At 42.0% G+C, this 25,929-nt stretch overlaps 1 protein-coding gene across 1 annotated transcript in view; it reads right to left on the reverse strand.

Annotated features, from left to right (window-relative positions):
- LOC131554932 (amine oxidase [flavin-containing] B-like) overlaps positions 1-15,616 on the reverse strand; it is a 57,273-nt gene extending 41,657 nt beyond the window's left edge. Inside the window, exon 1 of the mRNA XM_058800551.1 lies at positions 15,518-15,616. Within this exon, the coding sequence (XP_058656534.1) occupies positions 15,518-15,563 (46 nt within the window). The 5' untranslated portion in view covers positions 15,564-15,616. The remainder of the gene's footprint in view (positions 1-15,517) is intronic.
- Positions 15,617-25,929: the final 10,313 nt, after the last annotated feature.

The following is a 25,929-nucleotide window of genomic DNA, read 5'->3' on the forward strand; positions in this document are numbered from 1 at the left end:
ATAAACATAGAAAATGAGCCAATCAAGGTGAATCCTATTGCATTCCACAGCAGCTGATAATAATTGTTTACCTTCTCTTCGGGGGCCTCTGGCTCCCGAAGACACAGAAATATGAAAGAAAAGGATTTCTGTGGAGAAATGTGTGCAACATCTCACCTTTCTAAATTGTATAAAAATAAAAGAAAAATGCTGATGTGGAATGAACAGGAAATTCCTTCACCTATAAAATATAAAATACTAATAATTCACTAAAACAATCCTACAGTATAAGAAAATTGCAAGAAACAATGCAAAGAGAATTCAAGTCCATGCAGCTGAGTTTCAGGAACAGTCCATCAGCTGAAGTTGTTTCTTTTGGACATCTGAGAGTCCTTTTTGGTCCTGAAACAGCATAACACAATTTTAAACAATTTGAAACAATTTGAACAATTTTTAGAATGTCCTTTTCTGGCCCTTCAGTGCTTCAGCACTTCAGAGCTGCTGTCCGCCTATTTTCAATCTTTTTTATTTAATTTTTAATTTTTTTTTTTTTTTTTTTTTTTTTTGATCGAAAAGCAAAAGAGCAGCAGCCAAGCAAAGCAATGCCAGAGAAGGAAAGGCCCTGGGGGCCCTGGCCCATACTGGACCAGGAACCCCAAAACTGGCTCACACAGGGGGACCCGGACCGGTAGGACAAACCAGAACCCCTAGAAACATCAAGAGGCCTCGCAGCGGGCCCGGCCCAGGAATTTCCTGAGCCTAGCATCCCAGGCCAAACCCATAAGGAAGGCTCTGCATTCCTGCTGCAGGCCTGAACCTTTCTGCCAGCACAATGGCAGCACGGGTAGTGAGACACTTCCTTTCCCCTAAACCACTGAGGCATGCCAGCAGCAGGGAAATAGAAGCTGCCCCGAGAATCTTCATCTCGGGTCTGGGAATGTTTGTTTCCCACAGCATCACGGCACCACCCCCACTGGGCTGGGGACCAAAGGCAAAACTTTCGGGAGCCCCCTCCCCCTCGCCGCTAGGGCACAAGAGAGGCGGCGGCCTCCATGGGACAATCCCCGAAAAACCACCCCCCAAACCGCCGAGCTTGAAAGCCGGCAGCCGGACTGCCGCAAGAGTGAGCTGGCGGGCAGCCCCGGCCCCACTGAAGGAGAGACCAGCCTCCAGGGCGGCTGCTGGGACGTCCGGTGGAAGCATCAGGGAGGGAGCCGGAACCGGGGGGGGAACCGCGCTGAGCGTGGGATCCCCCGCGGGCTGCTCCGAGGGTCCCACAGGTTCAACGGCGTTTTCAGCCCCATCCTGAACAGGAACTGTCTCGGCTGGAGGCGGTGGCAGACACGGCACGGGCACCAGCGGATCCTGGAGAAGCGGCGGAGCGTCACCGTTGCTTAGCAACAGGTCAATCGACGGAAGTGCTGTCTCTTCTGCCTTCTCCGACACAGGCTCTTGCGGGGGCAGGGAGGCCGGTGCAACCGCGGGCGGGACCTCCTGGAGAGGCGGAGACGGGATCTCCTGGAGTGACGGCTCTAGCAGGGCCGTGGAGGAAACGTCGGAGACCGGTGCCGCCCCCGTTTCTGAAGGCGGAGTCTGAGAGGCCGGCGCTGGCTTGAGCGGCCGCTCCCATCCCCCCGGAGAGAGAGAAGGGGGGGAAGGAGGACACCCCATCTGAGCATGCTCCGGAGCAAGAGTAAAAAAAACTTCTTCGCGCCGCGAAGTTTCGGCCCCCCCCGCCGCGAAGCAGGGGGGGGAAAAAAACCCAAAGTCGTCCCCCACCGGGTCTTCTGCCAAGGGTGGTGGAAACGGAGCTTGGCCATAACAATTAGAGATCCACCGAAAACAAGCTGCTTTGCGTTTCAGGACAGGGAAAAGCTTTATAAATGCTGGGTAGATAGAAGGCAACACGCGTCCCTTACTAAAGACGCGCTGGATAATCGAGTCCATGCACTCCCAGACAAAAGCATCTAAAGCATATAAGACATCAGCAAAGAACCCAAAAAGCTTTGCCCATCGAAAGAATTCATAGATATCCGTTTTTGACAAAAGGAAACCGTCTTCCCTGCACCAATGTTTCCAGAGGGCTATTATTTTCTCCTCTGAAGGGGAGAATTGAATCTCTTCTGGCAAGGCATGGGTCTGCCATACAAACAGCCACAAGCTACGAAGGGCTGGTTCATCAGGGATAGAAAAGTGAACAGTACCTTTTGAAAGAGTCCAGCTTGCTCTGGCCAGCTCCACAGGTCTGCTGCTCTTTTCCATCATCTTTCCTGATGGTTTTCCAGAAGAAAGATTCTCTTTGTGGTCAGCCTTGGCTGTGAACTCTGTCCAAATCAGGATCTTCGGTTCTTCAGCTCCTGGCTTGAATCCACTTTCTGAGGTCACTTCAAAGCAACCCTCAAATGCTACACATACAGGATTTTTACCCAGTGCAGCAATTTTGCTCCTCTGGTCTTATCAGATTAATTTTTGCTCTGACACGAGGGGTCACCAGATATTACAGCAGCCTGAGTGGGTCGCTGCTGGTGAGAGAGAGACGGTGAATCTTGTATCTTGATCAGAAGGCTTATTTATTAATATATGATATATAATACATTATAGTTATACTAAAAAGAATATAGAGAGAGGTTTGCAGAGCTGCTAGCTAAGCTAAGAATAGATAGAAAAGAATCCACAACAAAGTTGTGTCCAGGGACTCAGTCCCCTGGCTTGCACTCATGATTGGCCCTTAATTATAAACATAGAAAATGAGCCAATCAAGGTGAATCCTATTGCATTCCACAGCAGCTGATAATAATTGTTTACCTTCTCTTCGGGGGCCTCTGGCTCCCGAAGACACAGAAATATGAAAGAAAAGGATTTCTGTGGAGAAATGTCTGCGACAGTTATTTAACACATTTAACCTGTTATTTTAGTAATCTTCATATTCTTCTTCTTGATCTTGAATATAAGTCTCATTTTGACTAGCAAAGCTACTTCTTTTCTTAAATTAAGTGACGAGTCTCAAAGAAAAAAAAGACTGAAAAAAACCCACCCAAACCCAAATAAATAAATTTTAAAATCCCCAGTTGAAGTATCAAAAATGTTAAGGAAAAAAAACAGGAAATCTGTAAAAATCTACAAAAAATTATAGAAGCTGGTACTGCTGTAGGAGTACATGGGAAATACAACTTCCCTCACTATTAGATGTCTTTGTACAGTATCCCTGACCTACCACTTTTGATGCTCAGGAATACTTGCAAAATACACACAGCAAATAAATGAATTTGGCCAAAACTGCTGCACTGTACCCAAAGAAACAAAATCCATCTGTTAATGCTGCAGAAGGACATTTGGGGAGAACACCACCATTAGTGGTCAACATAGCTGAAGTCCATAAGAAGAAACTGAGAGGAACATGCCCCAAGCAGGTGAGGTAAATTGAGGGGGAAAGAGAAAAAACACTCCATCAATCAGGAATTAAGTTTCAAGCATGTAAAAATCAGATCAGTTAGTGGAAGAATACATTTTGCCGCTGCTTAGACATAATTACTCAAAAATTCAAACAAAAACCCTCCTTGTTTATACTCAGGGCTCTCTGACCTCCTTCTAAGAAATGTCCCCACCACATCCTGTAATTCAGTGCCATCAGCATCAGTGACAGTGATGCATTCACAAGGGTCCCAGGATGAAGGAAGAGATGAGAATCTTGACTCCATGTTTCAGAAGGATGATTTATTATTTTATGATATATATTAATAGTGTGTATTAAAACTACACTAATAGAAGGATTTCATCAGAAGGCCAGCAAAGAAAGAAAAGGAATGATAATAAAATCTTGCGACTGACCAGAGTCCGAACACAGCTGGACCTGTGACTGGTCATCAAGTAGAAACAACTCATATGGACCAATCACAGATGCACCAGTTGCATTCCACAGCAGCAGATAATCATTGTTTACATTTCATTTCTGAGGCCTCTCAGCTTCTCAGGAGAAAAATCCTGTCAAAAGTATTTTTCATAAAATGTGTCTGTGACAGTGACAGCTTCCATGTCACTGTGACCCTGGAGGGACGGAGGGCAGGAGCAGGGAGAAGACCTCACCCACAGCCAAGCATCCATTTTGCACCAGTGGGATTTCTCCTTGGTGCTCCACAGCTTCCTCATTGCATTGCTGTGCTAGAAACTGCAATTTAATAGAAACTGCCTTGGTCTTGTCTGTGCCCTAATGGACACAATCTGATTACTGCTCCACCCCTGAGAGACTGAACCTGGCACTGGTCATCTTTAGCTCTGTCACTCATCGTCAGCCAGCCAAAATGTTTTAATTGAAATAATGGCTTGAGACAATAATGCCTGCAAGGTATTATAGATATGGATTGTAAATAAAACAAAAACCAAGACAACAACAGCAACAAAAAAGCAAAACCCAGGGTCAGGGTGAGTTAAGGTGGTACAGGATTGTTTTGTAAGGTTCCTCACATGTTTGAAAGGTCAAGGAATTTTGCTCTTGTGATAATAATGTGCCTTCAGTATGAAGGCAACCTTTTAACTTCTCTAATTTGGGCCATCTTAACAATAGTAATTTAGATATCTGACTCAGTCTTACCAAAGAAAATTCAAAAATTATAGTTCAGCACCTAAAACCACAGTAGACCTGAGCCAATGTAAATTGTCACTCTCAGTCATGCCTTACCTTCATGTCTAAACAGTACAGTGAAAACTAGCACAGCAACTCTTTTTTGACCCAAGTATTCTGGCCATGGGGAGATACTCTGCTTTCCTAAACTGTATCATCATGCTGCAATTAATGCCATTAAAATTAATATCACTCACCTAGAACATTACAGAGCTTAGGAAAACAACAAAATTACAGTTTCAGAAACCCCAAGGAGCAAAAAGAGACATTATCAACCTATCTGCTTAAAATGTACATTTACTTAAAATATTTGTACAAAAGACCTAACATTTCTGGCTAAGATACAGCACTCCATGAGCAAATATAATTTATTTCTGTTGGCATTTCATTGTCTAGACAAGCAATGAGTTTTTCTGTCTGAGCTCTAATTCTGTAATTTTGTCACCGAGGTCAATAAGAGCATCCTCATGAGTTAATGGGACTTCATGGAAGCATAAACTCTAGTCCCAGCTTCCTGTGATCTCTTCCCCATGCAAGAGCTCATGGATGAACCATTCATGGGACATGGAGCAGCATATATTAAGTTTCTAAAACCAGAATTGCAAACATTCAGCCTGTGCTTGTCCCAAGCATTGCAACTGGTTAAGTGATACAGAGCCTGGGCAGATAGGAGTGAGATGACCAAAGCTGTGGGGTGTTAAGCTCAAGCCCTGCCAAGCATGGGATGAAGACAATTTGTGACATTTGGGTGGAAACCCAACACCTTTGGTACCTATTGAGTGCTACCCAGGCTGAAGCACTGAAGGCACAGCTGTTCTGCCCAAGGCTTCCCTCATTTCCACCTCAGTTTTACATCTGAAGTTCCCCTTGAAACTGCATATTGACAAAATATTAACAAAACAGGGCAGTCCAGATTTTCAAAGGTTGAGGATTTCTAGTATCAATCATTTACTGTGTTCTCTTCATTTAAAGGACTTGTCATGAACAGCCATGGCCACCTCACACTTTAAAGGATGTCAGAATTCTTCTCCTAGGCTTCAGTCAGGTAAAAAAACCAAACCCAAACACATTCTAGATGTCCTTTGTTATGGCTCCAGGGTATACCAAAAAAGTTAATATTAATTATAATATGAATAATATAATTATCATTTATACTCTGATATTATCACACACTCTCAGTTCCAGGGCCTCCTTTAGCTTAGGTCATCCCTTTCTGCTAGTTTACAATCTGGGCTGCCTCAAAACACAGCAGACACAATGGAGGGGGGAAAAAAGAAAAGAACTGAAAGTACTACAGCAAACAGATCAAATAAAGCTGAGCACAGTGAACTGGCTGAGGGTCTGTCTATACAGGCAGTTTCCTAAAGGTATCCTTTCAGGCATTACTATTACGAAGAGATCTACAAGCAAATAAAATGCCAGTCAGATTTGCCCTGAAGAATAGTTTTGCCTTCCATACACAGGAATGTGGGAAAAAAAAGACTGAGCTGCATCTGGAAAATTTCGTAAAATTATGCAACAGTTGCCTCAGAAGAGAAATGCTTATCTGTTTTGCCAAGTCTTGCTTGTTCTCAAGCAAAGAATTCTTTTTTTTTTTTTAGTCCTCTGAGAAAAGTAAATGCTCAAAAAACAAAATCAACTGGAAGAAGTGAACTTGAAAAATAAACAGACTATCATTCTCATATCTTGACATTAAAGATTGACGTGTAATTTCCCAGATTTCTCAGTATCTAATGACTCACAGGTGTTCACCTAGGCCAGGCTGGGCAACAGCAAAGCCCAGCAGACCCATCATGGCCTCATTCCATGGCTGCCCATTTTGTTTCACATTTTAACTCATTTTGAGCTAATGATTTTCACACAAATAGCACATAATAATTACAGATTTATACTGAGCACCTCTCAGTGTCACTTCCAAACAGCCACACCCCAGAGACTCTTTGGAAATTCCTACCATCATCACAGCCCACAAATACAAATAGGTGTGCACACACTCGCAGAGGCTAAATTGTAAAGCCTACAAGGATTTGTGAACATTTTATCTATTTGAGCAACCAAAACATTAAGATGAGCCCTGCTGGAAGCCCAAACCATTCCTCAGCTGAGATACCAAAGGCTGAGAATGTCGTCTAGAGAAGCCCAAAAGAGAGCCACTAAATAAGATGACTTGTGCCGTCCATCCATCCATCCTAAGTGCAGGCAGGAGGAAGTTTGAGCCAAACAGTTCATAAAAACATCACTGCTATGAAAGAAAAAATGCTACCACTAGAATTGTACCATTCTGATAGAATGTGTAGGGGCAAAAATGATGAAACATAAAAGAAAAGATAATTATCTAAAGTGGACAAAAAAATGCATTTACACCCTTTCCTTTCCTCATTTGTGCTTGTTATTTAGCATAACTCACTGATTCAGCCTCTGGCCAAGCTACCTCATAAAAAATTAATTCATATTGGAACAAAAGAGGTGTCTTGCTCCAATATTTAATACACTCAAACACAGATTTATCACTCAAGCAAAAATGAGCCCAGTTTATACTCAAGCTATCTTAGTAATCCAGGTAATCATGGTGCACAGCATGAACCTGCTGTTTGATCAGCTGTTGCTGTGTGCAGTCAACTGAACAGACTCAATTCAATGTTTTATATGTGAATTATACCATCAAGATAAAGAGCAGCTGCCTGGGAGGCAGGAGGCTACAGGAGCATGTTTCCTCCCACTCTCCTCACTTCCAGCTGGGTGGAACTGAAAAGCATGAAAAAGTTGAATAGTACAAAGTAATATCTGTAAGATAAGCAGCTTTAAAATGAATCAAAACTTCAGAGAACTTTGTAAACATCTGAAAAATGAAGTTCCAACAGAAGCCAGGTCACCAACATAACTTAATCTTTGCAAGATGCCCAAGCCTCTAATGAGCCACAGCCAGACGCTTCAGTGGCAAAAATTAATGCATCTGTGATTTATTTTGCCAGAAGTGCCAGCTACCAGGAGTAACCCACAAGGTCTCAGACTTTCTAGACTAGACCACCAGGGCTAGTTTTCACTTTGCTTTCCCCCATCCTATCCCTTGCTCTCCTTTCTGCTACACAATCACACACAGCTCCCCTGCAAAATCCCAATGCCCATCATTTCCTTGGGCAGTTCCTTGCTCTCCATCCACTGCTGCTGCTCCTGATGTTGTTAAGAGCCCACAAAACTCACACAGCTGAGTCCTGTGGGGCTGTGGGTGACACAGGATCAGAAACCTGCTCTTCCCATAAATAATATTATCACTGTTTCTTGATTAGGTCAATGCAACTCCTCTCTGGCTTGACAGGCACCTCTAACTTTTCAGCACCTCTTTTTATTACTAACTTATCCAGAACTCAAGGTCTCCCCACATGAGATCCTGATGACCTTCTTCTTTCTCTTCCCTTCCACCCCAAATCTAATAATGGTTTATGGAGAAAATACAGTTTTCTGAGTGATTTTATACTGGTTTTTCTTTAAAGCAAGCTGTGTGAACTGAAGACTGACAGGACAAAGACTGTTGTGCAAAACACAAGAGCATGGGTGGGTTATTTAGAAGAATGTTAGTCATTCATGGTTTAAATATCAATGGCCTGTAGTGCAGCCTCACTAACCACTGAAAACAGCAAAAAAATGTTAAACAAGAATAATGCAGCATTACAAAATTATAAACCTTAGACACAAATCAGTCCACAAGGGAAAAAAAATACAGTGGATGAGATGAATGACCACATTTTGACCATTCTTCAAGGCAGCAATGATAATAACATCTGACATAAGTTTACAAGGATGAAATAGGTTATCAGCCCAGAAGGAAAATCATGTTAAGTTCAAAAATGGCTATATAAAAATTAAATCACTGAAACTTTAATGAGATGAATGGAATTTCTTCAAGAAACTAAAGCCTGGCTGAAGCTCTGGAGTTCTCACCACAAAAAAGACAAGGACCTATTACAGCAGGTGCAGAGGAGGCCCATGAAGATGATCCAAGGGATGGAACACTTTTTCTAAGAGGAAAGGCTGAGAGAACTTGGGCTGCTCAGCCTGGACAAGAGAGGGCTCTGGGAAGACCATAGAACATCTCCCAGTGCCTAAAGAGGTTTACCAGAAAGATGAGGATGAAATTCTTAGTAGGGCCTGTCACAATAAGACAAGGGATAATGATTTTTAGACTACAAGAGGGTAGATTCAGATTAGATGTAAAGAAAGTAATTTCTTACAATGAGGATGGTGAAAAGCTGGAACAGGTTGGGCAGGAGAGGTGGTGGAAATATTCAAGGCCAGGTTGGACAGGGCTCTGAGCAACCTGATCTAGCTGAAGATGTCCCTGCTCATAGGAGGGCAGTTGGAATAGAAGACGACCTTGGAAGAATGGTCATTGGAAGAATGGCCTTTAGAGGTCCCTTACAACCTAAACTGTTTTATGACTAAAATTCCTCATGAATGATGACTGATTTTAGAATCACCCCTGAGTGGTTTGTAAGGACATCAAGACACACTGTCAGCAAAGGAAATCCAAAGAAAGGTCTTCAATAATCTAGGAGCCTGCTCAGTAAACTTTTATAAGCATGATAAACTTCAGTGCTGTATCAGTGCCCTCTGTGAAATAACTGCTGCAGAACAGAGACAGAACACAAAGGCAAACAACTCCTCTTTTGGGAAGGGGCAGAGAGACAACATGGCTTTTTATCATGAAATAACATAACTATTTAATTACAGTTGTCAGTTGTGTTATGGAGAAGGAAACCGTGGCAGTGGGAAATGAGCCATAATCCCCCAGATTGTTTACACACAGAATAATAACTTCTGAAGAAGAAAAGCCTTCTGAATTGATTAAATTAAGCATAAGGCCTAATTCATTGACATTAGCTGCTGTGTAAGATATGTAAATACAGAGCAAAATCTCTGCTGGTTTACAATAATACAAGCAGCCCTGGAAGTTTGCCTCTGGGACTGTCAGGGCTGTGTGAGCCCACACTGCTCAGGCTGCCTAGGCAGTGCAAACATGAATAAACAGCTTTTTGGCACTTCTCTCCAGCTTTGGATGAGACTACATACACACACCAGTAAGAGTACCTGCAGTAGCCAACAGCATCCTTGTCAACTCTCAACACTCAACATCTCAACACTCCTGAGATCATCTTAGACAGCCTGAGCACTCCAGGATGGAGCCAGAGCAGGGGGCTGCTCCTCACAGCACCAGTGTCTAACCCAGAGCTGTGGTACTGTGGCTTCTGACATGGTGCTGGAGACTGACACTGATCACTCCTCACAGCAGGGGAAGCACAATGAACTGCATTTCTCTAAAATAACTCCTGAACTTGATGGTGCCAAGGAGTAAAATGAGCAAATCATGATTCATAAGAAGGCAGAATGTGATCTTTTGGCAACCTCTTGATGCTACAAGAAAATGAAAGAAAGAGAAGTAGGAAAGGAGAATGCAGAGAGGATAGACATAGAGGATGCAGGTGCACATCTCTGGTCCAAAGATGACCAAGTAAATAATTTTTAACTGTGTCTTCATGGAAGGAAGAAGAGCACAAAATTAAAATACTCTTTCCATGTCACTATCTTTGATCAGGGAAACTAAGTTTCCCAAGACAACCAGCTGAAAATGTCTATGGGAAAAAATAGTGCAGAAAGAACATCACACACTTGATCTGAACCAACCCCCTAGTGCAGACTAACACCACTCACCACCTCCAGTGTGATTAGGTTCTAGTCAAGTGCTAGACCAATCTCTGACACATCTCACCAACTAAAAGTACCCCTGCAGGTGGTCGTCCAAGCAAACAATGCATAGAATTCACTTACAAAGAGCTCTCAGTCTCTCCTGAAAATCGTTAGGCAATTCAGTAGCACAGATAAGAAAATCCTGTGGACTCTCCAGTTTGTAACTTTAACACCCACTGCTGCACATAAACTTTGGTTCCCTACCAGTTATTTCCCTTAATACTTAAAATATTTCATGTAATAGACATAACAGCAATTCCTTTCCCAAAGTTTTGCCATCCTAACTTACCTTTTTTCCCCTTCCATGGTAGTTCTCACATTTTGCTGAAGAGACTGAATTAACTTTCCCTAACAACACCCTTTCATAATGGCTAAATAAGCTAATGAAAAACCTTTCCTTAATGAAGCATCACCCTGAGCCCTGTGAGATGAGATGGCTCCTGCAGGTAGGCTGGAAAGCTTCTTATCAAATCAACTCTCAGACCAATTAGGAGGTCTCAGACAGTGAATTACAAGAGCTGTCCCTGCTGCCTAGGCTACCAAACCATTTCACAACATTATGCAGCTGCTTTCTGTTCTGTGTACTGTGCATTGCCAAGTTTTTTTCTGTGAAATGTCTAGAAGTCAAATGCAGATTCCCTCTAACTGGCTCATACTGCTGCAACCATGAGAGGTTGAGTACAAAAGGAATAAATTCCTGCTGTCAGATACAGAGACAGGTGACTGAAAATGTGAACCAAGAGCTTCATCATGCCAGCTGACAGGAAAATGTCCTGGATTCCCTTTGCCAGAGTGCATCCCAGAGAGGCCGAAATTCCATGGAGAGGGTCAGAGTGCCCCCACTGACAAATCCAACCTGGCTCCTCATGAAAAGCTGTTCCATCCATGCCCTCAGTTTGGCTTTGTGGGGTTTTCCAAATGGACATCTAGCACAGGACTCCCAGACTAGTAATGTTCTCCTAAAACATAGTCTTGTTTGGTAAACCATCTTTTCAGAGGAGGAACATTGAGACATTGTAATTTACTACCAGAGGGCAAAAAGAAACAACTGAATCTACTCAGTATCTATTCAGTGTCTACTGAATATTAGGTATTTCATCTATAGTTTTCTTACGTGTCCCAGATTTCTTTTAAAATACAAATTTGCCCTCTGCATCAGTCTGTTTTTAAAGAGATAGAACACCATCAGATAATAGCCCTCAAAACACCTGGTCTGTTTTGGTTTTTTTTTGGTTTTTTTTTGGGTTTTTTTTTTTTTTTTTTGTTTGTTTTTTTTTTGTTTCATTTTTATTTTTAAAACAGCTTGACAGTGGTTCACAGGTGCAGTGAGAGCTGCTGTAATTATACAGCACATTAAATTGTCACACAAATTAAAAGTGAGGCTTAAGAAGAGTAGAGAGCACAGTGGCACCTCAATAATGCAAGAATAGGTATGGAAATGTTTTTAAAACCCAACATAACAATAGAATTATTTTCTCTTACACTATGTTTTGGTTCTAGGCTTACAGGAACACGGCAGGTTGCTTGTAAACAGCAAAACACCAAGCATACTTCAAATAACACTATAATTAACAAAAGACTTCACCTTTAGGTAAAAAAAAAATCCAATTAACCTCACTTTGATTGTAAAATCTATGCACCAGAGATTTAAGAGAAGCATTTTCTTAAGTAGTACTGGCATAAGATTAGGATAAAATCTGATCATTTACTTGAAAACAAAACAAGGAATGCAGTTCCAATGGCAAAAACAGGGACAAGAAGACACTTTTGAAAACAAAAGGAGAAAGTCTTTAAACAAAATCTCTGAGCAGATTTCAAGATTTTATTTGAAGCCATTGGTGTCTCAATTTAGAAGATAAACAAGTTTGATTATGTTACTTTATAGTTTTCTCATAGTTGTTTTGACCCTTGTGCTGGAGGAGCCCTTCAAAGTAAAAGTGAGGACTCCAAGCAAAGAGAAGACTCTGTCACAATGCACATTCCAGCTCGAAGAGGGTCTGTTATGCTTCTGATCTAAATATTCTTTAGTACCAGGCATACTGCATGCAATGTGTGGCTAAGCATTTTCATATATGCTTTTTGACTCTGGGAAATTTTCTTTTGAAATATTTCTTTTTAATCTGCACCAGTTGCAAAATATTTCAAAAGCTTTTGTTGAAGTTTTACCCAAAAAACAGAATCTACCCTTAGCAAATCCTCCTGTTCCTCCGAGGTCTTAATTATCCTCAATATTATCAAGAGATTACCTACATCTTCAGAAAAGCCACAGACCATTACTTTGACTTGAAAGAAATGAAGACTAATTTTGAGTAGGTTTCCATTGCAGGAAATTTAAATTGTTCCTTAGTTTTATTCTTCCCTTTTATCAAACCTGCAATAAAGGACACTAAAAATTATTCAGCAAAGAAAGTGGCATCTTCAGGTAAATGAACAGAGACTGCCAGGGTTGTGAAGGTCTCTGCACTGTTATTTCATGATCAGGATTTCAGTCTTTATATTTTAAACCCTACTAATTACATCTGGATAAAAACACAGGCAGAGCCGCTGCCAAGGAGGGTCTGAGCCTGCAAATGCACAGCTTGCTTTACCTGCAGAAATAAACAGAGAGGAGATGGCCAAGGGGCAGCTCTGACACTTGTTTGTGTGCATCCTCCTGCTGGCACAGCAGGTCTTTGTTTGCTCTGCAATTCCCTGCTTGGCTGGGGCAGGTGGCTCGAGCACACCTCAGTGTGACAAGAGCCTTCTGCTGTTTGTTTGCACAGGCAGCAGCCACAGAGCCTGGGTCAGAAGAGCCTCGGGCAGCTCAAATCCAGGGACTTTCTGAAGGAACACACACAGGAATTGTGGAGCAGCAACAGCCCTGCCCTCCAAGGGCTGCCTCATTCTAAAATTCAAACACTTCACTCTCTAGTGGACAGGAGTAGAGATCTCTGCAGCAGCTGTGCATGTTAGCAGGGGGTTTAAATCAGGGTAAGGAGATCTAAAACCACAGTTCCATCACCTGGCTGCAAGTTCAATGATGGACAGACAAGAGTGAATCAGAGTGAGCAGGAGCTGCACACAACAGCTAAAGGAAAAAGGGAATGAAGAGGGATGCTTAGTCAAAAGCCATTTTTGTGCCTGTGTATTTCTCCAGCCTTTGTGGGAAGAGAGGAGAAAAGTTGCTACAGCACCAAACAGGAGCATTTTGGTGGCTATTTAATGTTAATAGAAGTAAATAGAAAACTGTTCCCCCTGCCACTTGCTGCTGTCCACAGGTGGCAAAGAGTGAAGCACACGATTGACCAGAGCTCAGCACTGCTCCTCTGTCCTGATGCTCCTCCAGAAAAACCTGAGTGCGCTGGGCAGGCTTGCCGTGAAAATATTCCCATGGCAACCACAGATAACAGGGGTAGTTTAAAAGCTGTTACACTGACTCTTTCACTCCAACTCATTCAACAGAGGGAATGCAGCACTACTGCTGCACAAAACCATGCTACTGGAAATGTTTTTTGTTTACAAGGCATGAACAAATATTTACCACAGGCTAATTACTTTGAGTTTCACTGTGACACACGGTGTAAGTTAAAAATCAGCCACAGCACTGAGTTCAGAATCCACTGTGCTTTATAGAAAAGCACTGGTTAATGTTTTGCCGTTTGTATAAACATACTTGAAACATTCAAACATTATTCAGCAGTTTCTTATCAGAGAATCATTCTTAGGAAATAATGCTTTTGATTTTTTTCTCTGCATTTTGTATATCATTCAAATTGCATGCTACACACCTTAACATGATGGTTAAACAGACACCTAAAATTTTACAGAAGTAAATAGTGGAAATTAAAAGCCATATGAAAAACAGATGGACAAAATCACATTTAGTAACAGATCTCAAGTAATTGTTTGTGGTTTGGCAGGAGATACTGCTGGATCTGTGCATGTGAGCACACTCCTCATGCTCTGAGGAGATCACCAATGGGACAGGAGCTATCACTCCATACCTCCCTATGCTAAGGGGCCAAAATCCAACTGTTGATATGCCAAAGGCACAGGGGAAAAAAATCTACTGCCCATGCACAATTTGTTTGGCACATGCATCTCAGAACAAAATGCTCAGGGGAGAGATTCACTGTGGGCAGGCACAGAGGTTTTCTGGCCCAGGCTGGGTTAAAAACAGCTGATTGTCACTCCAGTGCAAGAAGGCTCCAGGGCCCCAGTGCTGCCTGTCCATTCTGCCAGGCTGCTCATGCTCTCAAACCCATACCTGTGCTGAAAGGGGAGCTAGAAACTTCCTATCCACCCTGCTGATTTCAGGCATTTTTCCTTTATGCCTCTACCTGTGCTGAACAAAAGGCAGCCAAGAATTCAAATTAATCACATGGGCCTCTACCTAACACCCCTGGACTGGGTGCAGAGGATGCCGAGTGCTTCCAGCCTGGCTTGTCCAAAAGATCCAGGGGTACTGTAAAAAAATTGCACAGGTTCAGGGGATGCCAGGACTGGACAGTGGAAGAACCAGAAAAATAAAATGTAAATATATATAATAAAATTGAAGTTAAAAATTTATTTAAATGAACAATAGTAGTAAAAATGAATGGTAATGGATATAAACTATAATAAAAATTTATATAAACTATAAAAATTTATCGTTTATATCAATTCTAGTTTATATCCATAAAATGGACATAAATTATAATAAAAATTATAATAAAAATATTTTATTATATAAATAAAATATAAGAAATAATAAATTATCTATTATAAATATAATAAATAAATAATAGTGGAAATAAATTATAATAGAAAAATTAATAGTAAAATAAATAAGAATAAAAAGTAATAATGATGAATCGAATAAAATAGTAATAATAATTACAAATTATTATTACAATGGGTAATAATACAAATACAAATATATATTGAATACAAATGGGTAATAATAAAACCAAAGATAAAGTAAATTATAAAATAAAAATTATATAAAAATAAAATTAAATAAAAATATGAGAAAATAACACTACAATTGACATTATTAATAGTTTATAATAATAAAACACTGCCTGCACCATACGGCACCGACCGATGGGGCTGTGCCCGGCCGGTTGTACCGAGCCGGGGGGATGCGCTCGGGCCGGGCGGGGGTCGCGCATCCCCCGCCGCTCTGCCCCATTCCCTCCCCGCCGTCCCCGCACCCACCTGAGATGCCGCCCCCGACCACGACCACGTCGCATCTCTCGGCCATGGCGCTCCGGGGCTCGCTGCTCCCGCGGCGGCTCCGGCCGGGCTGTGCCGGGCCCGCCCCGCGCTGGCGCCGCCCCCGCTGCGGGACCCGGCCCGGGCCGTGCGGGGCTGCTCAACGGGGATGGTGCTGCAGCTGCTGCTGGGGCCGGGCACTGACCCACAGCCCTGCTGGGAGGCTCTGCTGTCTCCCCGAATTCCCAGGGAATTCGGCCCTGGCTCCCAAGGCGCAGCAGTGCGGACTCTCTGCTTGGTTCTGTTGGAATTCACTCCCGCAGCCGCCCTGGGGTGGCTGTGGCTGCCGAGGTGGGGGCTCTGAGATGTGTCAGTGCTGCTGCAGACCGGCCTCAGAGCACAGAGCTGAGTGTGACCCCCAAGAGGCTCACAGCCCCACAGGGCTCGTCCAGAAGTGAGTGTCATCAAACCCGCCGGGATGCTTTAGGCTGGTCCCCTACACACCCAGCAGGGCCTTCCACTGCTCAGGCTTCTGTTTTACTGCGAGGGTGGCACCTGGAGAAGTGGGTTTGGGGATGCTCCAAGCATGGAAATAAGTTTGGTTTGGTTCCCATCCCATCCAGCAGTCATTTCAGTTATACCTGACCTCCCACACCTGTTGCCCTGTTTTTTCAAGTTTTTCTAAGCCTTCTGATTACATTTTTGTATCTTCTTGAATCTTGATCGTTCACATTCTTGTAACGAACTTTCTCATGCACTTTATGTAAAAACTTGTTGTTTTGCATTCTTTCATGGAGGAGAAACATTTGATAGACTGTTGGTTTGTCCAATGTCACTGGAGATGTAGCACTGTCATCCTCCAATCCACTGTCACTTTTGGAAATCTATAAATGTTAGAGTCAGAAAATAAACTTCCCTCTTTTTTACCTTAGAGAGTTGCATGTCCTCATTGTTTTATTTCACGTCCTATAGCGAACACACCCGGCAGGCTCCAGGCAGAAGGTTGCCAGCTCCAGGACATCCTCTGAGCCAGACACTTGTTCAGTTCCTGTCATTCTCCATGTCCTGGAGCTGTACATTGCAGAAAGCAGCCCATGAGAGAGCGTCTGGGAGGGCTCCCTGTCCCTTTTCCATAATACCTCAAGTGAGAGTTTATGGGGCTCAGAGACAGGGGCATCTGTGATGGAAGTCACAAATATTGACTACAGTGGGTACAGTCCTGCATTTTTAGGCAAAATGGCAGGAAATAAAATTAAAGGGATGGGAAATAGAATAAAGATAGAAATACATATTCTTACTCTGATTGAAAGAAGCTGTCTGATTAAATCAAACTCCAAGACCTCTTTATCCTGAGAGAGACTCATTTATCAAATTATCATAAATGATGGTTGCAGAGACATTTCAAATCCCATACGAAACACTGAAAATTGGGGAAGACTATTCTGAAAGCAGAAATGGGTAATTTTATGGACTCTTGTCAAAGGTAGCTATGGTTATATTTATGTTTTTAATGCCAGGTGCCACAACCTCTTAGTGTTCCCAATGTATAACACTTATTCCTGGCATTCTTCTGGTTCCTATTTTTCTCTTGTGCCTCTAAGAATCAATATCTTTTTTTATTTATTTTTTAATAGGTGTGTTTGAAACCGAAGGACCTATGAAGGCACAAATCCTCCAAGGGCTCCTGTTAAGAGACAGCAGAACAAACATCTGTGTCATTAAGTCTGTTTCTGTATGTTCATGGACACATCATATGATCTGCTAGTGAATAAATCCAGCACTGTCTAGAGCAGGCCAAACCTCTCCCAAAGCCAGGTTGGTGGTTTTTCCCTCCTCTCTCCTGCAATAAGTCTGGTTCAAAGGTTCTTTTTGATGGTAACCCCAGCCATACAAAAGCTGGCACACCATGGAAATTTAAACAGATTCTGCTTTCCCCTCTTTGCTTTTCTGTTTGCAATGTTGTGATGTTTGTCAAGCACTTTAAGATCCTCAAATATTTGGATACACCTTTGCTGATCCTAATAATGATTTTATACAAAGATCCCAGTCCAAAAGTATCTGTCTTCAACAGGTATGAGCAGAATGACTTTATTAGAATAATTCTAATAAAGTCTCTTTAATGGCATAAAGATGAATTTTGGTGGTTTATTTTTTGGTCTGGAACCCTCACATCTAATCCCATTAGGATTCAGTTTCTGGGTTTTATGGTCCCATTACTTCTCTCATGTGGTTTTAACTAATTAAATAGATGAAGTCTGTTGTGCCTGGATTTTGGCTCATTATCCTTTGAATGCATGATGTTAAAGGCAAAGCAAACTTTCTGTGAAAACACAGCAGCTGAGAGCCTCCACACTTCCTCACTTCAGACTAGAGCTTGTGTGAGATAAAATACATTGTTATCATAAATTTTCTTAGGTTCTCTGACACTGTGGCAATTAAATGGCATAATGGCTATGGTGTCTGGTAGAAAATGTACTGACAGTCAGGGACTAAATTTTGAGGACTTAGTGGAAAGTTGATGGAGTAGGGGTCAAAGCCAAAGATCTCCACATTTTAAAAGTGTAGGAGGTAGAATTCAGGCACGTGATTCATCACTGTCTGGTCAGTAGCTGATAAAACCACTGTGCAGCTTTTGAAACTACACATCCTTTCAGTTTCTACTCCTTAAATAGTAGTGCATTTAAAAAAACCCCAGGTTTTTGTTGTGTAACTGTTACAGTTTTTCTTCAACATGTTCAGAGGGAAAGTCTCTTCTTCAGGACAAACTGGTTCACATCTCTGAAATTTCCTGCTGGCAAGTAAATGGATGTTAGCATCACCTTCAGTCAAAGCATCAGAATGGATTCCTCTGTTACTTGCAGATGATATTAGCACTGCTTCAGGGGCAGGGGTGTGATTGAAGACAGGAATTCTTCTAAATTCCTGGTCTGAATGCAAACTCCCACTATGCCAGGTCCCTGTCAGTGATCCCTGGGTGCACATCCTCCTCCCACCCTTTTCCACCCCTGTCCTGACATGCCCTGAGCATTCCCTGAGCCTTGGTGCTCTCAGGCCCCCAGTGAATCTGGTGCTTGCCCTTCCTCCCTGGTGGAGTGTTGTCATTATATTACAAAGGCTCTGTTATCATTACATTGCAAAGGTTCCATATTGCTAGAGTTTTGTACCTCCTCAATGTTTCTTGTGGACAGCTCCTCTGGGCACTGACTCTTCCTTGTCCTCACAGCAGCCATCTAATTCTAGTTCCCACCAATCCACTCTTTTATAACACTCTTCTTATTGGCTACAGGTGTGGCCTGTTAACATCAGGCCTGCTCCTAATCTTTTGTAATTGGTTCAGCTGCAACTCTTTAGGGGATAAGATTACATTCTATACCACCTTCATTTACCCACACTGTGTCCCCCTACAGTGGGGGATCCCCCAAAGGAGGGGTGAACATCTTGACACCTCCCTCATCTGCAACCAAGCCATGCTGTTTTCCTGCTTAGTGCCTTTGTGCTTGCTGAATACTGATGTTGCAGAAGACAGGCAGAGTTAAATACCTTGCTAAACATGTATTTTACACAGCTTCAAATTTCCCTCATGCAATCAGTGCAGAAATTGTGAAAGTACGTCAGTGATTTTGAAATACTGCACAATTAAATGAGCAAAAGCTGCATGCCAGGCTTTCCACTAAGGGGAAACTGCTGCAAGGTGTCTCAGCAGGTTGTCTGCTCTGTCCCTGCACTCCACAGTGGCATCAGCCATGACTGAAATGTATCTTGATTAGCAGTGAATGCTGACTGGAGGGGTAAATGTTAATAGCCAAGAGTTTTAATCCAGCATACACAGCCTGACATTCACCTCGAGCTAATAAGCAAAAATTGAATATTTTAGCAATCAGGCTGCACTCAAAGTAGGCTGATTGTTAAATGTAAAAACTACAAGATTAAGCCTATTAGTAGAAGCAATGAGTGAATGTAAACATTCACATTCTGAGCACACACAGAAAAGAACAGAGCAAGGGTCTCACTGCCCTGATGCAGCCAGGCCTGGGGATGGGGATGGGGATCATGGGGACTCCCAAGGGAGGGTGGCAGCCCAGGCCTGTCCCACCCCCAGGCAGGAACAGCTCCCAAAATTAGGTCCCTACTGATGCCATAATTATTTAATATGAGTGCAAAGGTTTTAGAACAAAATAATTTTAGCTTTCTTTTTATTATCATCTGTCTGTGTGGATTTAAGGATCTTCCTGGTCCGAAGGGTGTAGAGGCAGCCTCCCATTCAGTGGAGGGAGGCCATGTAGGCTCTAAGACAACAAGGAGTCAGTCACATGTGCCCTCGTTAGATCTCACAGAGAAGCCATTCATCAAGGCTGCTTGTGTAATGAAATCCCAAGAAGGAGAGGAAGAAAACTGATGTGATGTCTCAAAGCACTCCAGATACCCTACTTCATAGTCTCTGGTTTCTTTTCCATCTGTTTATCCTAATGAGCCCACTCCTACAAATCTGTGACTGTAACCACCATTCTGATGGAAGGACTGAAAACAATAACGGTAATCATGCAAATATATGCACACTTACTAACATAACTAACAAAGAAAAAGCAGGGGAAAACCCTTAAACTATCATAAATTAATTCCCCAATGTCAAGCTCATGCACTGTGCTAATCTCTTCCTGACAATTAGCTACAGTTTAGGCTGATCCAATTTCCTATTGCTTCTCTTTTTTTGCAAAATTTTCCTCCGAAAGAAATCCATTTTCAGGTTTGTGGTGATGTTCACTATTGTCATTAGCATGAACACCTGCATGCAGAGGTGCTTGGCACTGCCATGGCATCTGTGATGGGGACTTGTCCCAATTTGTAAGGACACTTTGCATTTGTTCATGGGCAACGTCAGTTCCTGCCATGCAGAATTCCTGGGGAAAGGGCCCACAGGTCACCCATACAGGAAAGGATAAGGACAGAAAGGAAAGCAAGGTCTTATGTAAATGTAAAGGAGTTAGAAAAATTAAAGTACCTCAGAAGGTACCATATTGCTGCTTCAGACAGAGACAGACTTAAGGACAGACTTAATCAAAGGGTGTTGCTCAAAAATAATCAGTGTTTTTAAAGTAGTGACCAGAAGACATGTTCTGAACTTAAACCCAACAGTCTTTGCTATGTAATACCTTTTTTTTTTACTGACCCTTGTTTAGAATCTGTTCGAGCTCAGTTCTTTTTCTGTTGAATTAGGTGAGCAAAACCTAAAGATGCTAAGTAGATGAGAACAGTGACATTGCATCTCCTGCCTCTAAACAGACAATGTGCTGTGCAAATGCACCACCATGCCTCAGAATTCACGAGGAAATGGAACACTTTCATCCTTTTAACAAAAAAATCTATCATGTCCTTCACCGAGAACCTAATCTGAAGAGTTCCTGAAGAGACAAGTTATGCATCTCACTCATGTCAAATATTTTGTTGTGAATAATGGCTGGTGACATTTTATTTTCTCTTGATCACGATGGTCCTGCTGCTTTGCATCTATGGAAGTCACAGCACACTGTTTCCATCTGTCACTTGAAAGATGGTCCCCTTCCAGTCTGTCCACCACCAGCCTCCATTATTAATTCATTGCTGGTTTATTTCACCTTTATGGGAGTCAAAAGAAGCTCCTAGGTTTGCATTCCTCTGGTTCCTCATTCTCTTTGTCTTCCTCCCCAGGTTTCTTCTGCCTCACTCCCTAATTTTTAGCTGTGGTGAAATAGCCCATCATCAGTAGCCAACCTCATGATATCCTGAAGGAAAAAAAACACATAGGAAGATATTCCAGAAGCTCCTACAGGGCAAACTTAGGAAAGAATTAAAGTAATGAACAACAGGACCTAGGCTATCATGTATTGATAAGGAGGTTATTGCACATGTATTAGGTGTTACAGTGTGTGTGCATGGCAATGCTGCTGTGAATAATGGGGGGATGTTGTTCCCTGCGCATTTCCACAATCCAAGATGGGCCTGTACAAACTGGAATGGCTTCAGCAAAAAGCCCTGAAAATAGATAAGGAAATATGCTTGCTAGTGAAAAAATCTAAATTTAAGGAGGAGAAGGTAAAGATATTATTGTTTATACAGATGAGATTTGTGGTATTTTTGGGGTCACCCATAGCAGGATGGAAATGATAAATTTGATTCCATGTTCTTAGAAAGCTAATTTATTATTATATTATATTATAGAATGCTATAATAAAACTATACTAAAGAATAGAGAAAGGATACTTACAGAAGGCTTAACAAGATACTAATTAAAAACTTGTGACTCGCCAGAGCCTCAACACAGCTGGACCTTGATTGGTCATTATGTCAAAACAATTCACATGAAACCAATCAAACAATGACCAGTTGGTAAACAATGTCCAAACCAAAGCTGCAAAACACAGGAGAAGCAAATCAGATAATTATTGTTTTCATTTTTCTCTGAGGTTTCTCAGCTTCCCGGGAGAAGAAATCCTGGTGAAGGGATTTTTCAGAAAATATGGTGGTGACAGGGATTTATTTAATCTTATGCTGCTCATCTGTACTGGCTCTCAAGATCCCCTCTCTGGGCCATGGGAGGGACAGGTAGTTCTAGAGACTGATTTATACTGTACTAGAGTAGTTAATCAAGACAGGCAGGACGAGTTTCCTCCTGAGGTTCCTGGCTCTCTCAAAGGACACTTAATTGACCTGGGCTAAATAAATTTTGAGATGATTAGAACCAGTGAACTCAGTCCACCCCAGGTACGTGCTTGGGGAGCAAAGAGCTGCTCATACAGCTCTCCAGTGAAGGTGTCAGAAGTGTATCTAATACTTCTACCCTAGGAGAAAGTGAGAAACCAACACAAAGCTTCCCTGGAAACTTACCACTGGATTTATTCTGTACAAACCATAGGATCTTTGCTCCTGAGAAGCAGCAGGAGGCTGTGAGCTCAAGATGACCTGGCTCCTTGCTTCTCCAGGAAGGTTGGAGACCTTGCAAAGGTCTGTGTGGTCCTGCTCCTCCTCAGTACCCTGGGACAAAGCTGAAACACCTTCCTGGGTGGGCTAAAAAACCCTTTAGCATTGGAAGGATGGAGCCTTGCACATCTTTAATGCCATTGCACAGATATTATGCAGCCACAGACAAAAACAACATGAGCTGTGTGCTGGACCAGAATCAAGTTTTTATCTTTTAATTGCCCCTTGCACTCTGTGTTTCCTAAACACTCAAAATCCCAGCATTGCCAAGTGCTGATTTTAATCGAAATCTTTCTGTGCTAAATCTTCTGAGGTCAGGGCTTGATCCTGTTCTCTGAGGTTTGATTTAGATTTTCCATGCACATGTTATATTTTTTATTCTATATACAGTTTTCATTTTTTTCAGGCCTAAACTTCATCCAAAATCTTTAATTACCCTATAAATTCCAAAGTCTAACTCCTCATCAAATTTTCCTTGTATACTTTTCCTTTAACTCATTTCCATAAACACAGACCTCCTGTAAGCAATTTTAAAATTGCATATGTATCCTCTTACTAGATGTACAACAGTTTAAAATTCATAGAATCTGGATCTGGCAATAAGCAGGGCTTTTCATATTCATGCTATTTTTAGTCTCTCAAAGTATTTAGGGCTAACTTTGTCTTCCATTTGGTAGGTGTCTCCTTTGGAGGTGCTTGGTTATTTTGATAAGCTAAACTTGCAATGGAGCTTTGTTTATATTAGCATTTCTGTGTTGGGCAGCTAGGATCACACATAAGACTCTTTGTTTTCTGCAAAATGAGGCTGCTGTATTCATTTTATGTTTACACATCTGTTGAAGCCAATCTTCTAGTATCAATGTAATAAAAATGAGTTTGGATACATCAGAATTTTAACTACTGTCCATACAGACACTGAACAACAGTTTTCAAATTTAAATATTATTCAATCTTCTCCCACATTTCTCATGATCAGTATTTTGGTTTCATGAGGTATCCAGCACGTAGTTAGTGTTCCTGTGGCTTGTATTTTACAAATGGCAGATTTTAGAGGAGATGATCGGTACCAAACAGGGCATTTTAAAGTACTGCTACTTTACAGATGTGATCAAGAAGTCAAACAGCACCAGAGACCCTTGTTTTGTCCCATTTCTCAAGAATGTATAGTTTGTTGTTGCTGATGACTGCATTGAATGGAATTGCCAGGGCCAAGGGCAGCTTTGACCATTTTACTTAAAGACCTCACCTGGTCCTGGCTCTGTCTTCATGAACTAGATCCTTGAACCAGAGTATCACCTGGGATCCAGAATATCACCTAGGATCCAGAATATCACCTAAAATCTAGAATATCACCTAAGATCTAGAATATCAACCATCTAGGTTGCAATGTGAAGACAGAAAATTGTCTTGTTTAAATACCTGACCCTACTGTCCTCAGGCTTGGGAGAAGGATTGCAGAGATCTCCCATCTTCTGGCAGTTGTCATTTCATGGCAGATGGCAAAAAAAACCAAATAAAAGAAATCAAGGTGAGGCTTCTGCATTTCCTCTGTTGGGATTAATGTCTTGGTCCTGAGCCACTGTGTGCATTTTCCTGATTGACTCCTTTCTGCATGCAGTGGCCGTAGCTTTCCCTCATGCCAGTCTAGGGAATGGTTGATACCTGATGGAGATGTGTCAGGAATTTGTAAATCTTTGTGTGCAGGCACTCAGCAGGAGGGTACTCTGCAGGGCCATTTCCATCCACCTTCCTAGTTCAGATACTGTTTTACTTTAAATCTTAGAATTGTAGAATATCCTGAGTTGGATGGGACCCACAAGGGTCATCAAAGTCCAACTCCTGGCCCTGAATCCCACCATGTGCCTGAGGACATTGTCTAATGTTCCACCAAAACTCCAAATGATGCCCTGGGGTCAGACCATGCAATGATTTGTGTCTGTACTCTCTTTGAAGTCTTGCCTGCTCCCCTAACATCCTTTTGGTCTGTCTTGGTTTGCATTATTTGCTTCTGGTTCCGCATTATTGATGTTCTCTCCTTTTGTTGTGTGAGCCTGAATTCTTCAGACTTTGCTCCCATTCCCTGTGTGTATCTGCAACATGAGCACAGTGGTTGGGGAAAATGCTGTGGCATTTTGCTGAGAACAGTGACACTCCTTACTGCTCTGTACTTGTGGTGTGTTCAGCTGAGGGGTGATTCATCCACTGTGTTTCCACCAGTTTGGAGATAGGTCACAAAATAAGTTTCATTGTTGGGTGTTTTTAGTTTTGCAGACCATGGAGGGAGGGGCTGGTTTGTCTGCTGCTTCTGCCACGTGTTTTTGCTTGACATGTTGCAGATCATTGATGTGTTTTGCAATCTCGTTCTGGTCAATGTCAAGGGTCAGTGGAGAGATTCCTGCTGCTGTCAGGGACTGCCTTCTGAAAGCCTCTGTTATGGTTTTTATTGCTATTCTAAAACAATTTGGTGTGCAAAAAGCTGTTCTGCTTTTCAGTATGATTTTAAATGAAAAGAACCTTAATGTGTGCCAGCAGACAGACATTTCTTGTGTTTTCTGGGACCCCTGTCATTGGAAGGAAGGAAGGAAGGAATGATGAATCTGACTCCATGTTCTTAGAAGGCTAATTTGTTATTTTATGATCCATATTATATTAATGAATATATACTAAACTATACTAAAGAACAGAGAAAGGACACAGACAGAAGGCTAAAAGATACTAATGAAAACCTGTGACTCTCTCTTCAGAGTCCAACACAGCTTGGCCCCAACTGGTCATTAAGTCAAAACAATTCTCAGCAGAATCCAATGAAACAATCACCTGTTGGTAAACAATCTCCAAACACATTCCAAAGCAGCAAAACACAGGAGAAGCAAATGAGATAATATTGTTTTCCTTTTTCTCTGAGGCTTCTTAGCTTAACAGGAGAAGAATCCTGGACAAAGAGATTTTTCAGGAAATATGATGGTGACAGACATTTGTCTAAGTCACAGTGCTTTCTGGAACTGGTACCTGTTCAGAAATACCTGGGAAAAGGTACAAGAAATATTTCATCTGGTAATTCCTCTGACAATTAAATATGACTTTTAATCTATGTCAGTCGAGTGAAGCAATTGAAGCAGTTCTGTCAGTCAAGTCCTCTGAATTCACAGTCATAAGTGCCTCAGCACTAAGGTAAGATTTTAATGAACCAAGTGTATTTGCATACCTTCATACTTGAAGAATGTGCATAGACAACACCAGAAATAGCTGGCCTTTTAATATTTGTTAGTGATTTCAAATGCCTTGAGTTCATTACAAAAGTCAGCATTTCACCTGGGATTGACTGACCAATGGAAACAGCAGACATAAGCAAAGTAAACACACTATGATTAATTAGCAAATATATGTGGTATTTTGTATTTCTGAAAAAAAAATCCTGACATTTTCATATGAGGCTCTGGGATTGCACATTATATAACCAT

This window comes from Ammospiza caudacuta, chromosome 2, assembly GCF_027887145.1.
Source record: "Ammospiza caudacuta isolate bAmmCau1 chromosome 2, bAmmCau1.pri, whole genome shotgun sequence".
NCBI classification, from domain to species: Eukaryota; Metazoa; Chordata; class Aves; order Passeriformes; family Passerellidae; genus Ammospiza; species Ammospiza caudacuta.